The 20,517-nt window shown below is 35.6% G+C and overlaps 1 protein-coding gene across 2 annotated transcripts in view; it reads left to right on the top strand.

The window, feature by feature from the left end:
- RTN1 (reticulon 1) overlaps window positions 1-20,517 on the top strand; it is a 283,252-nt gene that overhangs the window by 252,991 nt on the left and 9,744 nt on the right. For both annotated transcript variants that reach the window (XM_074235924.1, XM_074235925.1), the window contains 2 exons: window positions 16,511-16,718; window positions 18,347-18,485. In XM_074235924.1, the coding sequence (XP_074092025.1) occupies window positions 16,511-16,718; window positions 18,347-18,485 (347 nt within the window). The remainder of the gene's footprint in view (window positions 1-16,510; window positions 16,719-18,346; window positions 18,486-20,517) is intronic.

The following is a 20,517-nucleotide window of genomic DNA, read 5'->3' as shown; positions in this document are numbered from 1 at the left end:
AAAGATATTCAAGGTACAAAGTAGAGCCAGCTTAGGAATGAGCAATATGTTTTGAGGAAGGGAATTCACATTCATTCTAGCCTCTACCTCTTACTAACGGTGTGCCATTGGAAAGTTACATAAACTGGAGTGACTCCAAAGAGCTTTGAGAGTCAGTTTTGGACTTCTCCAGGCCAACCTAAGAGAGATGGTCTTTTAATAAAAGGTTTGCACAGCCAGAACCCTTTAATAAAGGGTTCCCATAGGGCAGTCTTCCCCGACCACATTCATGACAATAGGCTATGTCAGAGGACTGACCAAAGAGGAGAATCAGGAGCCCAGTCAGTAGATTTTACAGAGGAAGACTACTGCTTTTGCTCTCTTATTCCTCTCTTCTGAATGTGTGCTTTATAGCTCTCTCATAAGCTGAGAGGATTTCTTCTCACCTCTATCTACCTAGCAGCTCTAGTAGAGGTCAACACATGACAACATGTACATAAGCTGGCCTGGAGATGTCCAAAATTGTCAGCTCTCATTAACTTTCACCATCTTCTTTGATCCCATTCCATGGCCAGAGCAGCTAGATGGTATAGGGATAGAGCATTGACCTGGGAATCTGGAGGAAAAGAATTCTAATCCAGCCTTAGATTCTTTTCTTTTTTTATTTTGCAAGACAGTGGGGTTAAGTGGCTTGCCCAGTGCCACAAAGCTAGGTAATTATTGTCTGAGGCGGGATTTAAACTCAGGTACTCCTGACTCCAGGGCTGGTGCTCTATCCACTGCACCACTTAGCCACCTCAACCAGCCTTAGATTCTTGACACTAGCTGTGCCGTCTTGGGCAAATCACTTAACCCTGATTGCCTCACATGCAGGACCATTTTCAGTCATCCAAATTCATATCTGACTACTGGGCCCAGATGGTTCTGGAGGATAAAATGAGACTGATGCCTTGGCACAGCATACCCTCACTCAAATACAATTCATGTAATTGTCCTGGCATCACCTCCTCTGATGCATTGGTTTTCTTTGAGAAAGAAGAACAAACCTGTTCTTCATCACTCCCTGGCCAGGAGTACTATGGAGAAAGCCATGAAACAGCTGATTTGGTCTATGATTATTTCATACAACATAATAAAGCTTCTTTCCCCATGCCCTTATCATTTCCTACCAAGAATATTACAATGATCCTCCTATTTGGTTTTTCCTCTTTCAATATCTCTCTTCCAACCCATTTTATATGTTGAAGCCAACTCAGGTTCCCAAAATACTGGATCCATTTCAACACAAACATGTATCAAATATCTCATAGCAATAATACTCTCCACCCACCTCATCTAGTTCCAGTCCTCATAATATCTTTTTTTTAAATTCTTTTTTTTTGCGAGGCAAATGGGGTTAAGTGGCTTGCCCAAAGCCACACAGCTAGGTAATTATTAAGTGTCTCAGACCGGATTTGAACCCAGGTACTCCTGACTCCAGGGCTGGTGCTTTATCCACTGTGCCACCTAGCTGCCCCCCTCATAATGTATTTAGACTTCATAAGAATCCTAAGAGTTTAGGATGATTCTAGATTTAAAGCCAAAAATACCCTCAAAAGCCATCTAGTCAAATCCTTTTTTTTCATAGAAGAAAGTGCAACCAAGAAAGTGCATCCAACTTGCCCCATCCAAAGGCCTCCAGTAGGAGAAGCAAGATTTGAACTCTGATTATCTCATCCCCCAAATCCATTTTTCTTTGATTCTAGACCTTGATTACTTTTCTGAAGGGCTTGTTATGCTGCCCCTACACTTTCATGTGATCCCCAGCTCTAGTGAGTTAGTCTTTTTCTCTCTTGGTAGCCTAAATAGTCAAGTCAGAGAAAGGAAGAGAAAAGGCAAAGACAGAGTACTCCAGGGAGTAAATAAGGATTTTTATGCATAACTTCACCTCCCTGATGATAGGAAAAGTTAATCAATCTTCTGTGTCAAGGTCTTCAGAAATTGCTCTTCTAGTCTCTATCCATGAATCATCTCCTGGGTCTAGAATAAAACAAAAGATATAATAAGACAAGCAGGGCACCAGGATACATTACATAATCCTTATTTGGAATGCCACCCCACCTCCTCTCTGCTGCAGTCCTACTCCTTTCCTCTTCCTAGCCTACATCTTTGAAGCCCCATTCCCAGTTGTTAATCCTGTTGTTATGGGTGTTTTCCTGTTAGCTAAATTTTAGTGGAGTATTTTCAAAAGCAAAGAGAGTAGCTTATACTTGTTATTTGTAGTTTGCAAAGCACTTTACCTAGATCATCTCATTTGATTTTACCAACAACCCTCATAAGGTAGATGCCCACAGGTATTATCTCAAATAACCAATAATGTAGTTACTCCTATGTTTTGCATTCAAACAAGGTTTGTGTCAGAGGATTGTTATCTTTGGCATTCGCTAAATCAAATTAAAGGGGGTAGTTATTCTCTACAAAAGGGTTAATGGTAGAAATAAAATTAACTTTAAATACCAGACTCCCTAAGTGAATTTAAAATATAATTCAATCCACCTGGAAAGAAAGAGACAATAAATGAGTAATTTTGGAAACATCATAAGCCCAGCACAGAAGTAGCATATGGTGGTGATGAGGGACTTCAATTATCCTGGCATCTGGTGGAGTGCTCTCTGTGCCAAAGCAGAGTGGCTGATAATTTTATTTGCCTTGATATTATTTTTCTCCCTTAAGACTGGAAGGTGTAAGTGAAAAAGGCTTTTACAATGTTAGATAAAATTTTCACCAAGAAAGAAGAACCAGTTGCTAGGGAGCAAAATTTAGGAACCTTATAGGGAAATTAGCATTCCAACTTAAGTAATGATGGAAGAAATAGGTTCTGGTGTGTCTCCTGAATCTGTGATATCATTGATGCAGAGTTTCCTTCCAACTCTGTGATAACAATTCATCCACCCTTGTTACTATTATCTCAGGGAATCTGCCCATAATGCTTGGTGACCTTTCTCATCTTCTATTGACTTCATAAGAATAACAATGAAGTCTACAATGTGATCAGTTATCCCTCATTCCTGCTTTGTGACCCAGCCATATTCTAATTTTGTTTATAGATTTTTAAAATTGTATCTCACTAGGTGTCTTGTCATTTGGGGATCATTAAACCAGACCCAACAATTAAGTTCATGTTTATAAACCATCTGAAAGGCATGCAATTCTTAGTACTCTTTCTTTTTTTGACACTCTGCCACATCATTAAAATTGCAGAATAGGGGAGGAGAGCATGGGAACAATATTTGTTAAGTGCCACTTTGCTAAGAGCTTTACAAATACTGACTCACTTAATATACAATCCTGGGAGGTAGGTACTATTCCTATATAGTTTTACAGTTGTTGGTTTTTTGTTTCTTTTCTAGATTTGAAGTAACTGAGAAAGGCAGAGATTAAAGTGACTTGCCCAGGGTCACACAGAAAATAAGTAAAAAGGACCATTTTGAGGGCCACTATACCAGACTAAGGACTACTTGTATTTTTTTTCTTTTGTTTCATGGGTTATCATGGCCAAAGAATTTATCAGCAAGTAGTCAGCATCCTGGTATTGAAGCTCTCTGTATTTACCTAGATTGGGCTCTATTGTTGGGTCTATACTCAAAGCCTTCTCACCATGATAGAATCTTTCAGAACCATGACCAAAACCCAGTAGTCATCTCTATGACCTCTGAGGTCCCTTAAGATTTATGATCCTATGAAGTACCAAGCTAGTATTTTGTAGACTTGTCTAACATGTTTTGAGGAGAGCAGTTTTCAAAGGGTTCATAGAAAGGATTCTTAAGATGACATGAATTATAATTCTACACAGGAAGTCATTAGGAGGGATATGAAAAATTTTCAAGAATGAAATTCTTAATATGATGAGGATGAAAAAATAGAGCTATTCAGAGAGACTTCTTTGCTATGCCAATTTGACTGGATATGGCTAGAAATTTGTATCAAGGGAGGTATAGTTTGAGTTTTTCCCCATCTCAGAGTCAATAAAGCCCCATATTTGTCAGCTTTCAGGGAGAAATTAGCCTAAATTGTCTTTAAGTATTTGGATGGCTGCCATGTGGGAAAGGGATTGAGATTTTCATTGTTTTGATTTAGTTTTGCCTTTCTTTCTATCTTCAGCCTTTAACACATAGTAGGCAGTTAATAAATGCTCACATAACAAGGACAGTTTGACTCAAAATGTCATTTGTTTGAAATGGAATATCACTAATTAGAGGACACTGTAGTTCTTCATATGTTCCTTCTGGTATTTGTGTATTTAGGGACAGCATTCTTTCCTGGCTTATACAAAACAGAGCTTAATGGAAGTAATTACCAATCCTCTAAGTGGTTGTTATGGGGACATTAACTTGTCTCACTTCAGCTAAACTTGATTAGATGTAAGCCCCCTTTCCCAGTTTACATTGTCTAGATTGCCTCATCCTATTTCTGACCAAGCTCGAAAACTTAGAAATCTCTTACTTTGTTTAAAAACTAAATTGCTCCCTAACACCTACTGAGGCTCTCTATCCTTTGCCCTCATTGAGATGTATCCCTCACCCATGCCTACATTCCCATCAGTCTCATTCATCAGTCCATCAACCCACTCATGTCTTCATTAGGATCAGCCATAGTAGCTATTCTTTCACTAGTGCTCTTTTGGCTTATCATTCAGTGTCTTTTTCCCCCCTATTGTCAGGAAAAAGTCACCAAAATGCTCATTAGTCCCACTAATTCATACCATGATTGTTGGAAAACAAACTTTTCTTTTTATCTTGTCAATTCCCCCTGATATTCGTAACAATTCAATGAAATCCAATTCAGCACTTTGCCTGGCTTTGGGGATATAGAGAAAAATGAAATAATTCTTTGGTCAGAGGCCTTGTCATTGTATTAGAAAATGTACCTTTTAATCAGACATGGCAATCTGAGAAAGGATGGAGCACTACTAAGGGAAGGTGGTAGAATATCAGGGATCAATCAGCTCTTAATATAGGAGGTAGCATCAGAATTGAACCCAGAAGAAAGTTAAGTAGTCTCAGAGATGTGAATGAGGATATATTTATTCATGGTATGAATTCCAGTATAGGAGATAGTCCATGCACAAAGATGCTGAAATATTCCATATTGGGGAGGAGGTGCTGCTAATAAGCCATTTTGTCTGAAAATAAAACCTATGAAGGTAAGGGGATGGTAAGTAAAAAATTAGTCTAGAAAAGGATATAGGAATTATAGAGGGAGAGGAGGACTTTAAATGTCAAGCTGAAAAATTTCAACTTATAGAATATCTCTCCTTCCTTTCATTGTCAAAATTCTAGAAAGAGTAGTCCATGCTTTGTGCCAATACTAACTACTTACTCCTCAAATCTTTGCAACCTAACCCTCAAAACTTTTTTGCAATTGCTCTCTCCAAATTTGTCAATGAACTCCTGATTGTCAAATCCATTAAGCATATTTGACACTGTTGACAGCTCCTTTGAATTCTCTATTATGAATTCATTTTCTTCAGTTTTTATATTGTTAATTTGATTTTCTTTCTTTTTAATCAGGTTTATTAAAGATTAAATAATTTTATTATCTTTTAAAAGAACTAGCTCAAGGTTTTTATCAGTTATAAGGTCATTTTATTTTCCAATTTATTTCTCTTATAATTTTTAAGACTTCTTATTTTGTGATAATTTGGGGTTGATTTTGTTGGGTTTCTAATTTTTTACTTGCATATTCAGTTCATTAATACTCTTTTTTTATTTTGTTGATATATATTTTAGGGATGTAAATTTCCCTCTAAGGACTCCTTTAGCTGCATCTCAGAAATTTTGGTATGTTGTCTAGTCATTTTCATGTCTTTTACATATTTAATAATTGTTTCTATGATTTGTCCTTTCTGTCATTGTCTAGAATTTTGTTACTAAGTCCTCATTTAGGTCTGTGTATTTTGTTTGGCCTCTTTGTATTAATTATTGCTTCTTAAAGTATTATTATCTATAGAGAATATATTTAGCATTTTTGTTTTTAAAATATTTATTTATAATTTTTCTGCTATTTAAAATATTCATTTTATTTGGTTATCTATCTCATATGGAACTGAGAAATAAGTATTTTACTGTTGTTATTCAGAAGATAAAATAAATTATTTATTCACTTCTACATAGTCATTTCAATTTTTTAATTTTTCTAGCTCTGAGAGAATAACATTAAAATCTACTATTATTGTGTGTTCTTTTTTGCAATTCAGTTGACTCCTTCTTATAAATTTAGATGCTATGCTCCTTGATGCAATTTTTACATTTATATCAATTCATCATAAGTGTTGCCTTTCAGTATATTGTGATTTTCTTATTTATATCTAGTGGTAGTGATTTAAAATTGTTGTTTAATCTGATAGTATAATTTCAACTTCTGGTTGTTGTATTTTAATTCTTATGAACAGAAAATTTTGTTCCATTTTCTCATTTAGATTATACATGTCTTTCTTTTTAAATGTGTTTCAGAAAAAATAATAAATTTAATGATTTTGTTATCTTATCCATTTTTCACTTTATTGAATTGTCTAGTCAATTTACATTTAAATTTGTGAGAGGGTCATGTTTCCCTTAATTTTTTTCTCATTGTTTTTTCATATGTTTGCAATAGTTCTCCATTTTAAGTTAATACTTTGTTCATTTAATTAGTTTTGCTAAAATTGAATTGATACCATTCTATTTCCACAGGTTTTCCTTCCCGTCTGCCACACATCCTATTTCTATTTGCCTACCCTTTCTGGTTTGGGTATTTTACTTTTTCTTTTCTTTTATTGTTTTAGTACTTCTCCTTTGCTCCTGCTTCCCACCCCCACCCCCAGATAATTGGTCAGTTCAAAATCTCCCTAGTTCCCCCCACTCCCATCCAACTTTTGTTCATGTCAACAAAAATGATCTCTTGATTTTTTCCAATTTAAGACTGTATCCTTCTGAGTTCTCTCCAACATTTGACACTGTTCACAACCCTCTCTGGGTTTTATGATTTCTTATTCAATTATTTTCCTATCCAGCTGCCTGTTCATCTATCATTATCACCCATGATCCTCCCTCTAACTATGGGTTTAATTCAAGATTCTATCCTAGGACCCATTCTTTTTTCTTCTTATATTTTCTCAGTGGCCTTACTTGTTCTCATGAGTTCAGTTTTCACCTCTATGCAGATAACATCCAGATCTAAGTATCATCTTTAATTTATATCTTGAATTGCATTCCCACAACTTTCATTTCTTTTGGACATTTCATATTGTATATGCTATAGTTATCTTAGATTCAAGTTTTCAAAAAAAGAATTGTCTTCCGTTGTTTCTACCTTTACATCTCTTATCTCTCTACTAACCCAACCATCACTCCAATGAAAGTCCTTGTTGAAATAGCCTCATATTTCTTCTCCCTGTCCCATCTCTCCTGGTCCAACCTATCTTTAGTGTAGTTGCCAAAGTGTTCTTCCTAAATTTCTAAATCTGACCATGTCACCTCAGTGCTCAAAAAGCCCCAGATATAAAAATTATCCCAGTAGTTTCTGGGATAAATCAGTATTTGAACCTTTATTAAGCAAATACTCTATGCCACACATTATGGTAAGCGCTAGAACTACAATTCCTTTTGACATTTTTAACCCCTTTTCAATATGGCTTCAGCTTTCTTTTATATTTTTTAACACTACTCCCCTCACAAACTTTACTTCCAGATTAAACTGACATACTTATTGTTCTTCATACATGATATTCCATTTCTCATCTCTATGCCAACAGACAGGCTGTTCTCCATGGATATAATTCATTTCTTTGTCACCTCTGCCTCTTAGAATCCCTGTTTTCCATCAAAGCTCTGCTCAAATGCCCTCTTCCTATGTGCATTCCAGATTCCTACCCTATCCCCACCCTATCCTGTCTCCTTCTACTCCAAGTTACTTTGTATCTGTACTTACCTTGTAGCTACTTCATATAAATTCATATAAATATATATATATATATATAGGTATAGATACACCCCCCCAAAAAAAACGCAAGCCACAGCCATCTATACTGATAGGAACCTGATATTGCTCTTGCTCTTTATTGCTACACTTAGGATCACTTTTGAAGTTGACTTTTAAGAATCAACAATATATGGGGCAGCTAGGTGATGCAGTGGATAGAGCACTGTCCCTGGAGTCAGGAGTATCTGAGTTCAAATCTGGCCCCAGACACTTAATAATTACCTAGCTGTGTGGCCTTGGGCAAGCCACTTAACCTCATTGCCTTGCAAAAACTAAAAAAAAAGAATCAACTATATGGGATTGTTTTTTTGTTGTTTTCATCTTTGTTTCAATTATTTCAATGGTTTAAGAATTAGTAGCGCTAACCTTTCTACATTTTCTAACATTTTGTATATAATGTGTATTTATAACCCTGAACATAAATGTTCAGAGGTTTATTACTTCTTGGGTCCTAGTTTTGTGATGAGTTGGAATGTTTCCCAACTCCTATCATCCTTCTACCTCTTTCAACAATGAAAAGCCCATGGGGCGGCTAGGTGGCACAGTGGATAGAGTACTGGCCCTGGAGTCAGGAGTACCTGAGTTCAAATACGGCCTCAGACACTTAATAATTACCTAGCTGTGTGGCCTTGGGCAAGCCACTTAACCCCGTTTGCCTTGCAAAAATCTAAAAAAAAAACAATGACAAACCCTGCCAGTCAAAAATAAAGGTATTCTAGGAGCATCTAAGTGAGGTGAGGGAAGGAAATTTTGTCCATTAATATTGCGAATCTGGGGAGGTTAGGGGTGTTATCTACATGGAAGGTGGTGCAGCAGATAGAGCACCTGACTTAGAGTCAGGACTTCAGTTCAAATGTGATCTGACACTTGACATTTAGCTGTGTGACCTTGGGCAACTCACTTAATCCTGAATGCCATGCACCCAGGACCACATTCAGTCATCCTATACTGGACCCAGATGACTCTGGAAGAGAAAGAGAGGCATGTGACTTAGCACTGCACCACCCTCATCACTCAATTCCAATTTACATGCATGTCATAGTATCACATGGTGTCAGTCTTCTTCAAGAACAAAGGATGAACATCATCATACATAATATACATGTAGTTATGTATAAGTATATACATGCATACATAACACAAATACCTGTATATGTAAACACACAAATACCTATATATACAAGTATATACATGTACACACAAATAACTGTATAATGTCCATTTATGTGGACAATACAAAGTATTAACTAGCAAGGCAAGTTGAACAAGCCAGTGCACTTGATGAGTAATGGAAGAATACACCTTCAATGTAGTGGCTTTTCCTTTCAAATCCTTTCAAATCAAATCTTTCAAATTAAAAATCCTTTTAAATCTAGTGCCAAAAGGAGACATTAGAAGCATGAAAATGAGAATTCACAACTCTTGCTTCTTGAAACCCATTTTCTTATTGGCTTGTGATTTTTTTTCTCTAGTGGTAGCTGAATCTCAAATTCATATACCCAGCTTATACAGATGAATAGTGCTTTACTACTTTGACCTAACTTTGTCTTCCTAGAATTCTTAATTTTTTATTATTTCATGGATCCTTGTGCAGTCTGGTAGACTATCTATGGACAGTCTAATTTATTTAAATAAATTTAAATCTATAACATATAGGACCAATTATATTGAAATGTAGTTTTCATTTTTTTATAGTTCACAGACCCCCCCCCCAGATTGATTGCCTCCCTAGAATGAGAAAATTCTCTCCTATATCTTCTCTCTCTATTTCTAAACCTTAAATAGCATACATACACATAGTTTAGCTTTTTTTATTGGCTAGTAGGGTTTTATAATAGATCCGTGAGATTTAAAGTGAAAGAAATAGATAAAGAATAGACAAAATAGCATTCCTGGCTAACTAACTATAAGAGAGTAAATTGACCTTGCTAGGAAATAGAAAAGATCTATAGAACTCTAACTACCCTGGAACTGGGGATCCTTACTTCTGGTACTCTTTCACAGAAATCAGAGCTTCGTGATTACAGACCAAAAACTATTCATTGAACTACCCTGAGATTCTAATGGCCCTACCATTACTTCTACCTTCTACTAATATATGTTCACTTTTTTTCCCCTTAAACTCATCATCTTAAGAGTTACCTAGAGGGGCGGCTAGGTGGTGTACTGGATAAAAGCACCAGCCTTGGAGTCAGGAGTACCTGGGTTCAAATCTGGTCTCAGACACTTAATAATTACCTAGCTGTGTGGCCTTGGGCAAGCCACTTAACCCCATTTACCTTGCAAAAACCTAAAAAAAGAGTTACCTAGAACATCAAGAACAATATCAAGTTACCTAGAACAACATTAAGTTGTGTGTCCATTCTCATTGATTCATTCTGTTGTCATGATGTGTGTAGATTTATCTCACTATATAAGTATATATGTGTTTGTGTTTATATATATATATATATATATATACATACATATATATGTATATATCACATATGCCCATTACTTCTACTTCTGCCTATCAAGTACTTAAACTCATGTGTCTCAAGTCTTTTCTGCCCTAGGTTTAACATGTCCTATTGCTTCTGTCAGTCTTCATATGACATAGATTTAAGACCTTATCCTGGTTGTCCTCCTCTTGATCCTTTTCAACTTAACAATATCCTTCATAAACTGGAGTGTCCAGTACTGATTGCATTTCTTTAGATGTGATCTGGCAAAGGTTGAATACAGAGAGATTCCATTTTTCTGAAAACTTTGGCTTTCTTAATGTAGCCCAAGATTTCATTAGCCTCTTTGACTTCTAAATCATTCTGCCTGCTAATACAGAACTTACAGTTCATTAAAATTTCCATTTTTTAGATTAAAAAAAACCTGCCTAATCATACCTTATCCCTCTTCTATGTGTGAAGTTAATTTTTTAAACCTAATTCTTTATCCCTATTGAATTTTATCTCAGATTCATTCCAAAAATTTTGGGATGCTGGCACTCTTCTCCATTGTTTTGGCTATTCCTTCTAGGTTTGTGTCACCTGAAAATATGATAAGCTTAATATATGTGGCTTCATAAAAAATTGATAAAAGTGTTAAGCAGGTAAGAACCAAGATAAGATCTCTGGGGCATATCTTTGGAGATTACTTGCCAAGCTGACATTGAATCATTACTTAGCAATATGTCAAGAAGGGTCAGTGTTATGGGAGTTTAGAGTATTGTATTATTGGAGAGATAGATAAGGGATATATATATATATATATATATATATATATATATACGTATATACATATACATCTATATTAGAAGTAGACAATTATAGATATTGATATCTATAATCATATACACAAAATACATATATATAGATACATATATTTTGTATGGATGAAATATTAAGAGTATAGGGATAAGAGGTGGCTAGGTGGCATAGTGGATAAAGTACAAGCCCTGGAGTCAGGAGTACCTGGGTTCAAATCCAGTCTCAGATACTTAATAATTACCTAGCTGTGTGGCCTTGGGCAAGCCACTTAACCCCGTTTGCCTTGCAAAAACCTAAAAAAAAGAGTATAGGAATATCCAAAGTGTATACCTGATATGGAGGTTAATATTACTTTTTGCAAGGCCCAAGGTCACACAGCTAGGTAATTATTAAGTGTCTGAGGCCATATTTGAATTCAGGTCCTCCTGACTCCAGGACCGGTGCACTATTCACTGTGCCACTTAGCTGCCCCATTGCCACCTAGTTGCCCATTATTGTCATTTAAAATGAAATATTAGCCATGGCTCTGGGGATTGAGCTCCAGAGTCTTAGTTAATTCCTTACTCTGAACATATATAGCTATCTGGTTCTGCTTATCAAAGCCATAGGTGGGGTCACTAGTGTTTGCAGTTTTGTATTATGTTCCTAATATGTTCTGGATACCACTTCTTTAAGGAGTGCAACATGATTTTTCTGAAGCATTGGTTTACCCATATCATTCCCTTGCTTAATGAGCTCTAGTGGCTCCTTATAACCTCCAAAATTTAATAATAAAGAGCATTTAAAGCTCTTTATTTCCTAATCTCTTCTTACCTTTCTAGCTCTCTCACAGCTTAGTTCCTTACAACTGGTATGCTTGTATTTCCTTTAACGTGACACCCCATCTCTCATCTCTGAGCCTTTGTCCTGGATGTCCCTGAAGTCTAGAGTGCTCAGTCCATTCTTCCTCATCTCCAAGCTTTCTTGTCTTCCTTACAGACTCAACTCAAATCCCAACTTCTTCAATAGACCTTACTGGTCCTCCTACCTGCAAATGCCTTCCCTTTTCATATTATCAAACATACATAATTTTATATGCATATATACATACCTATTACTATATATGTATATTACATATATACCTATTCTGTATATATGTACTTAATTATTTACATGATCTCCATTTGAATATACACTACTTGAAAACCAGGGATATTTATTTGCCTTTCTTTATATCCTCAGTACATAGGACAGTACCTGGGTATATGATGATGTTGTTCATTCATTCAGTCACATCCTACTCTTTGTGACTCTATATCATACTACTTCTGTCCATGGAATTTTCTTTGGAAAGATACTGAAATGGATTTCCATTTCCTTCTCAAGTGGATTAAGGCAAAAAGAGTTAATTACTTTAATGAGTTAGAAAAAATTGTAAGTAAATTCATATGGAGAAATATAAAGTTGAGAATCTCCAGGGATTTAATGAAAAAAAAAGTGAAAAAGAAGGTGACTTAGCCCTACCAGAACTAAAATTACATTTTAAAGCATCAGTTATCAAAACTGTCTGGTATTGGCTAAGAAATAGAGTGGTGGATCAGTAGAATAGACTAGGTGCAATAGCAGGAAGTGATTATAGTAATCTGCTATTTGATAAACCCAAAGAGTCCAGCTATTTGGATAAAAACTCTCTCTTTCATAAAAACTGTTGGGAAAATTGGAAGTTAGTATTGCAAAAACTTGGATTGGAACAACACCTCACACCCTATATACTAAAATAAGATCAAAGTGGATACAGGATCTAGACATTAAAAACTATCATAAGCAAGCTAGGAGATCAAGGAATAGTTTACCTGTCAAATCTATGGAAAGGGAAGCAGTTCATGACCAAGGAAGAGATGGAGAACACCATTAAAAATAAACTAGACAATTTTGATTATATTAAATTAAAAAGTTTTTGCACAGACAAAACCACTGTAACCAAGATCAAAAGAAATATAGTAAATTGGAAAATGATTTTTCCCACTAGTATTTCTGACAAAGGACTCATTTCTAAAAATACAGAGAACTGAGTCAAAAAAAGACAAACCATTCCCCAACTGACAAATAATCAAAGGATATGCAAAGGCAATTTACAGTTGACGAAGTCAAAGTGATCCATAGCCATATGAAAAATGCTTCTAAATCACTAATTATTAGAGAAATTAAAATTAAAACTGGCCAATGTGACCAGAAAGGACAATGATCATTGCTGGAAGGGATGTGGAAAGTCTGGGACACTAATGCATTGTTGGTGGACCTGTGAACTCATCCAACCTTTCTGGAGAGCAATTTGGAATTATGACCAAAGGGCAACAAAACTGTGCATACCCTAAACATTACCTGTATAAAATATTCATATTTGTGGTGGCAAAGAATTGGAAATTGAGTGAATGTCCATCAATTGGGGAATGGCTGAACAAACTGTGACTTATGTATGTTATGGAACACTATTGTTCAGTTAGAAACTAGGAGGGATGGGAATTCAGGGGAGTCTGGAAGGATTTGCATGAACTGATGCTGAGCAAGATGAGCAGAACCAGAACATTATACATCCTAACAGCAACATAGAGTGATGATCAACCTTAATGGACTTGCTCATACAATAGGGCAACAATCAGTCAGTCACAGTTTTGGGATATCTGTGATGGAGAATTCCATCTGTATCCTGAGAAAGAATTGTGGAGTTTGAACAAAGACAAAAGACTATTTTTAAAAAAAAAATGTTAGTATATATATAATTCTACTATATCTCATACTTTATGTTTCTTCCTTAAGAATATGATTTCTCTCTCATCACATTCAACTTAGATCAATGCATACCATGAAAGCAATGTAAAGACTAACAAACTGCCTTCTATGGGGGGGGAAGCAAAAGGGAAAAATTGTAAAATTCAAAATAAATAAAATCTTTCAAAAAGAGAAAAAATGTAAAGGCTGTAGCCTAGCCATAACAGATCTAAAATTATATTATTAAACGTCAGTTATTAAAACTGTTTGATACTAAGAAATAGAGTGGTAGATCAGTGTAATACAGTACAAAAGTAAATGGTTACAGTTATCTACTGTTTGATAAACCCAAAGACTCCAGCTTTTGGACTAAGAACTCCTTAACAAAAATTGCTGACAAAACTGAAACATAGTATAACAGAAGATGTCTGTTCATCATTTTTTCAAAGAAAACCATGACATCAGGGAGATGATGACAAGCACATGAATTGAATTTGAGTGAGGGAGATGCTGTGCTAAGTCACCAGCCTCACTTTCCCCTCCAGAGTCATCTAGGTCCAGTGGCCAGATATGAATTAGGAAGGCTGGAGATGGTCCTGGATGAGAGGCAATCAGGATTAAGTGGCTTGCTTAAGGTCATACAACTAGTAAGAGTCAGGTGTCTGAGGCCAGATTGGAATTCCTGACTCCAAGGCCAGTGCTCTATCCACTGCACCACCTAGCTGCCCTTCTATACCAAGATAAGATCACAATGGCCACAGGATTTAAACATAAAAGGTGATACCTTTAACCAGTTAGGAGCAAAAGTAATAGATTATCTGCCAGATTTATGGAAAGGGGAAGAGTTCATGACCAAACAAGAGATAGAGAACATTATAAAATGCAAAATGAATAACTTTGATTATATTAAATTATAAAGGTTTTGCACAAATTAAACTGATTCAAACAAGATTTAAAAGAATATAAAACATTGGGACATTTTTTTACAGCTAGTGTTTCTGATAAAGGACCCATTTTTAAAATAGAGGACCGAGTCAATATTATAAAAATACAAGTCATTCCTTAATTGATAAATGGTCAAAAGATACAGTTTTCAGTTGAAGAAATTAAAGCTATTTATAATCATATGAAAAAATGCTCCAAAATGTTATTGATTAAAGAAATACAAATTAAAATAACTCTGAGATACCACATCATACCCATATGATTGACCAATATGACAAAAAATGGAAAATAATCAATGTCTGAGAGGATGTGGGAAAACTGGGACACTAATGTATTGTTGGTGGAGTTGTGAACTGATTCAACATTTTTGGAGAGCAATTTGGAACTATGCCCAAAGGTCAATAAAACTGTGTATACCCTTTGATCCAACAGTACCCCTAGGTCTGTATCCCAAAGAGATCAAAAGAAAAAGGTAAAAAAACCACATATACTAAAATATTTATGGCAGTTCTTTTTGTAGTAGCAAAAAATTGGAAATTGAAGGGGATACCCATCAATTAAAGAATGGCTGAACAAATTGTGGTATATGAATGTGATGGAGTTCTAATTTTCTCTAAGAAATCCTAAGTGGCCAGACTTCAGAAAAGCCTGGAAAGACTTACATGAACTGATGCTGAGTGAAATAAGCAGAACCAGAACATTGTACACATTAATAGCAACATTGTGTGATAATCAACTATTGGTGAACTTGCTCTTCTCTGCAGTATAATAATCAGATAATTCTAAAGGACTTGGGATGGAAAATATATCCACACCCAGAGAAGGAACTATGGAATCTGAAGGCAGATCAAAGCTTCTTTTTTCAATTTTTAAAATTTGTTATATATTTTATGTTTTTTCTCATGATTTTTCCTTTTGTTTTGATTCTTCTTTCACAGCGTTATTATTATTATTATTATGGGAATCGATTTAACATGGTTATATGTTTAATCTATATTTATTACTTTCTGTCAGGGGAAAGAAGGAGGAAAATGTGAAACTCAAAACCTTTCCAAAAAATGATAGTTGAAAACTTTTTTTGCATGTAGTTGGAAAAATAAATAATTTCTTTTAAAAGATGTGTTCTTGAGGATTTGACTTTATCACTCAATCTTTTTTACTAACTACCTTTAAGGCAGTCCATGAATTTGAAAAAAACTCAATTATTTCAATATGATTGATTTCCTTTTAAGTCTTATTTATTTTGTGATATGTATTTAAAAACATAATTCTAAAAAGAGATCCATAATTAAGAATCTGTTGCTTGGATCAAAGGAAATGAAATTTGTAAAGTACTTATCATAGAGTCTGGATCATAGTAGGAACTTAATACAGAGATAAATGATAGTAACATTACTAATTCTTCAAAAGGTATAGCTCCTCATTGTTCTTCAGCATTCAGAATGGAAATCCAAATTCAGAGGCTAGATTTGAATCCACTCAGCTCAAAGGAAAAATTTCCATTTCCAAGGAAAGAGAATGCTATTGAAATGGATGAATTTCATGTAGACTATTGACTGTTTTGCCTCATTAAGTCACTTTTGATTTTTTCCTCACAGCTATTGATCTGTTGTACTGGCGTGATATTAAGCAGACCGGGATAGTCTTTGGAAGCTTTCTGCTCCTGCTCTTCTCCCTGACCCAGTTCAGTGTGGTCAGTGTGGTGGCATACCTGGCCCTTGCTGCTCTCTCAGCCACCATTAGTTTCAGAATCTACAAGTCTGTCTTACAAGCTGTGCAGAAAACTGATGAAGGCCACCCGTTCAAGTGAGTCCTCATCATCAGGGAGGGTCTTCCCCATCCTGGGCATTCTGATATGTTGCTTTGGCTTTGGTTCAATCAAATATGTTGTGAAATATTTGTAACATATGAAACACATTTTCCAATAAACCTCTGTGTTTCTGACGGTTAAAGCATTAAATTTCAAACAATTCCTTAAAGAGTATATGCTTTGTACCTATGTTATTTGTGTATTTTATCTAGCATATATTATTAATATGCTAACTTAATGTAAATAGGACAGGCAGCATGGCCCAGAGGATAGAAAGCCAGGAAAAATTTGATTCAAGTCCTGTCTCTTTTATATCTTGGTTGTAAAATGGGGCAAGTCACTCAACTTCTGAATGCCTCCAGGCATGTCTTTAAGATTGCAAACTGGGCTATGATGTTGTTCTGTATTGGTAGATTTATCATGCATTTATTATGTGCCACACATATTCTGGGGACACACACACAAAAAAAAGACAAAAAAGGTCCATGACCTCAAGGAGCTTACAATTGAATGACTAACATTAATAACCAGCTTGAAAATTGTGCTCTAAGGTTTGCAAAGTGCTTTACCTATTTTAGCATATTTGATTCTCTCAATTATCTATAATATAAGAACTATTATTATCCACATTTCATAGATAAGGAAACTGAGGCACCAAGAGGTTGAAAGATTTGCTCAGGAATCACACAGCTCTGAAATGTCTGAGGCAGCTCTTCTTGTCTCCAAGACCTGCACACCTGAGTCACCTAGTAATAATAAATTAAATAGATTAAATTAGGAGTGAGGAGGTAACCACAATCCAAAACCTTTTCACTAGGAAATTGGTAGATATTTTGATTGGGTGACCTTTTGATACATATGCTTTGGAAAAAGTTGGGGTCCTTTCAAGAGCTGAATTTGATAGTCTGTATAAATGAAAAATGTTTAAGAGGCTTTGTCATAGAGAAAAACTTGAAAAAATTTTTTTCTTTAATTATGGGGTTAAGTGACTTGCCCAAAGTCACACAGCTAGGCAATTATTAAATGTCTGAGTTCACATTTGAACTCAGGTCCTCCTGACTCCAGAACCAGTGCTCTGTCCACTGTACCACCCAGCTGCCCAAGAAGAAAGTTTTAAAATACTGAAATAACCCTCATTTTAATCCTAAATCTTATCAACCTAGAAGTTTGAAATAAGGTCAATCATTTCCAAAGTAGGTTGGAACTCACTACTAATTCATTAGTTATTGGCAACTGGGATTTGTAGATATTTTAGAGACTTAAGATAGGGACTTGACCTGTGATCTCATCAGTAGAGGAAATTCCTAGGTGAGTAAACTTTAAAAAAATCTGATAACCAAATGGTTATAAGGTATAACCAAATGGTATAGTGGAGAGAGCTCTGATATTAGAGTCAGAAATACTAGAGTTCAAATCCTGCCTCAGACTCTAGCTGTGTGATTCTGTGCAAGTCATTTTAACCCTATTTGCCTCAGTATATAAAATGAGCTCGAGGAGAAAATTGCAAAGCACTCTAGTATCTCAGCTAAGAAAAATCCCTAAAGGCTTCATGAAGAATTGGACATGGAGTTAGTCTGATAAGATTTTATTTTTTTCTTGTTTGTTTCTTTGGTGTCTTTTCCAGGGCATACCTGGAACTCGAGATCTCTCTTTCCCAGGACCAGATCCAGAAGTACACAGACTACCTGCAGTTGTATGTGAACAATGCAGCTAAAGAACTGAGAAGACTCTTTCTGGTCCAGGATCTGGTGGATTCCCTTAAGGTTTAATAAGGATTTCACTAGTTCACTATGCACCCTTTGTTTTCCCTCAAAGCCAAAACACTAAGGGCTCTTAACAAAATGAGTCTCAATAGGGCAATCCTTTCATTTCATTTTTATCTTTTAGTTTAGGGGGATGGATTAGATTAATGGTTCTTAATCTGGAACCCATGGACACCTAAGAATTCAGGGCATCCATTAACTTGAATGGGAAACAAATGACATTTTTATTTCAATATAATTAGTTTCCTTTGTAATCCTACATATTTGATATTTTATACATTTAAAAACCCTATTCTGAGAAGGATCCATAATCTTCCTCAGACTACCAAAGGGATCTATGATACTGAAAAGATGAAGAAGCCCTAAATTAGCTGCTCTTTAATGTCTCTTCTTGTTCTGCTGTTCCATGATTCTATTTAAAAGCAAAAATGCTATTTGCCCATGTCTTCATAACCTGCCTTCCCCTCTCTCACCTTTCTAGTCTGCTTACTCCTTACAACTCTCCTCCCCTCCTGCTCCACCACATGTTCTGCATTCCAGTGATTTCCTTGGCTGTTCCTTGCAGAAGACATCCCATCTCCTGGTTTCCTGCATTTTTACTGCCTGCCCTGCCATATCTGGAATTCTCTCCCTCCTCATCTTCACCTCCTGGCTTTCCTGGCTCCTTTCAAGTCCCAGTTTACCTTCCTTAGGAAGCCTTTCCTGAGTTCTCTTCTTATTAATCCCTTTTATCCTTTGATTATCTTGAGTATACCCTGTATGTATCACATTGACACATAGTTGTTTTCATGTTTTCTCCCTTCTTAATAACCCCTTTCTCTCTCTTAATTTATCCTGTATTTCATTGATACATATTTGTTCGCATGTTGTCTCCTCCATTAGACCATGAGCACCTTGAGAGCACAAACTGTCTTTTACCTGTCTTTGTATCCTTTAATAGTGACCATCATATAGTGGGTCCTTAATAATGTTTATTAACACAATCCTGCTTGACTTTCAAATTATTCTTTACCTTTGGTCTCAAAATTTTTTGAAAGATTTGAATCTAAGGTAGCAATGGAGGCATCTTTTTTGGACCCAAGAAGTACATATTTTCTTCATTAAAAGGTTTCATGAATTGTCTGAGGGGTTTTTCTGGTTTATTTGTTTTGCTTTCTATTGTTTGACTTTTTTGCAAGACAATGGGGTTAAGTGACTTGCTCAAGATCATAGGTAATTATTGTCTGAGGTCAAATTTGAACTCAGGTCCTCCTATCTCCAGGACCAGTGCTCTATTCACTGGACCACTTAGCTGCCCCTTTTTGACTCTTCTTTATACTAATTTCATCTTTGAGACTGAACTATATAAAATGGTCCAGCATAACAAAGAGAAACCCACAATGTGAATCAAAACCATTGGGTTCTATTCTTGGCTTTATCATTAACTTGGATGTCTTTGGATAGAGGGAGTTAGGTGATGCAGTGGGTAGAATGCTGAACCTATAAAGAAGACCTAAGTTCAGCTCTAGTCTCAGAAATTTAGTAGCTGTATGACCCTAGACAAGTCACTTAACTTCTGACTGCCTTAGTTTTCATCTTTAAAATGGAGTTGATAACAATATCACTTGTCTCCCAGACTGGTCTTGAAAATAAAATTTCCAAGCTTTCTAAATCTTTGAATATTAAATGCAAATTCAAGTTATTATTAATACATTTTTCTTAGTTTGGGGATCATCTTTAAAGTAAGAGTCAAATCAACCAGTCACTATTTATTAAGCATTCACTATTTGATAGGTGCTGCTTGAAGATACAGATAGCCTAAGACATGGTCCCTTATATTATTTATAAAATTGTAAAATGATGAAATACAATAAAAATCTTAGTACTATCCATTAAAATGTCCTATGGTGAAAGTTAAAATTGTATTAATTATAGAAAAACATATCCCCTGTGTTATCATAGAATTTCTAACAAGGAGATTTAGAGGGTATAGAGAAAAAATAGGATTTGATTCCTTTTTCCTTCCTTTTGTGATTACTTGGTAATTCTTAGC

The sequence above is a fragment of the Macrotis lagotis genome, chromosome 4 (genome assembly GCF_037893015.1).
Source record: "Macrotis lagotis isolate mMagLag1 chromosome 4, bilby.v1.9.chrom.fasta, whole genome shotgun sequence".
Classification (NCBI taxonomy): Eukaryota; Metazoa; Chordata; class Mammalia; order Peramelemorphia; family Peramelidae; genus Macrotis; species Macrotis lagotis.
This window is presented reverse-complemented; position numbering and strand designations above follow the sequence as displayed.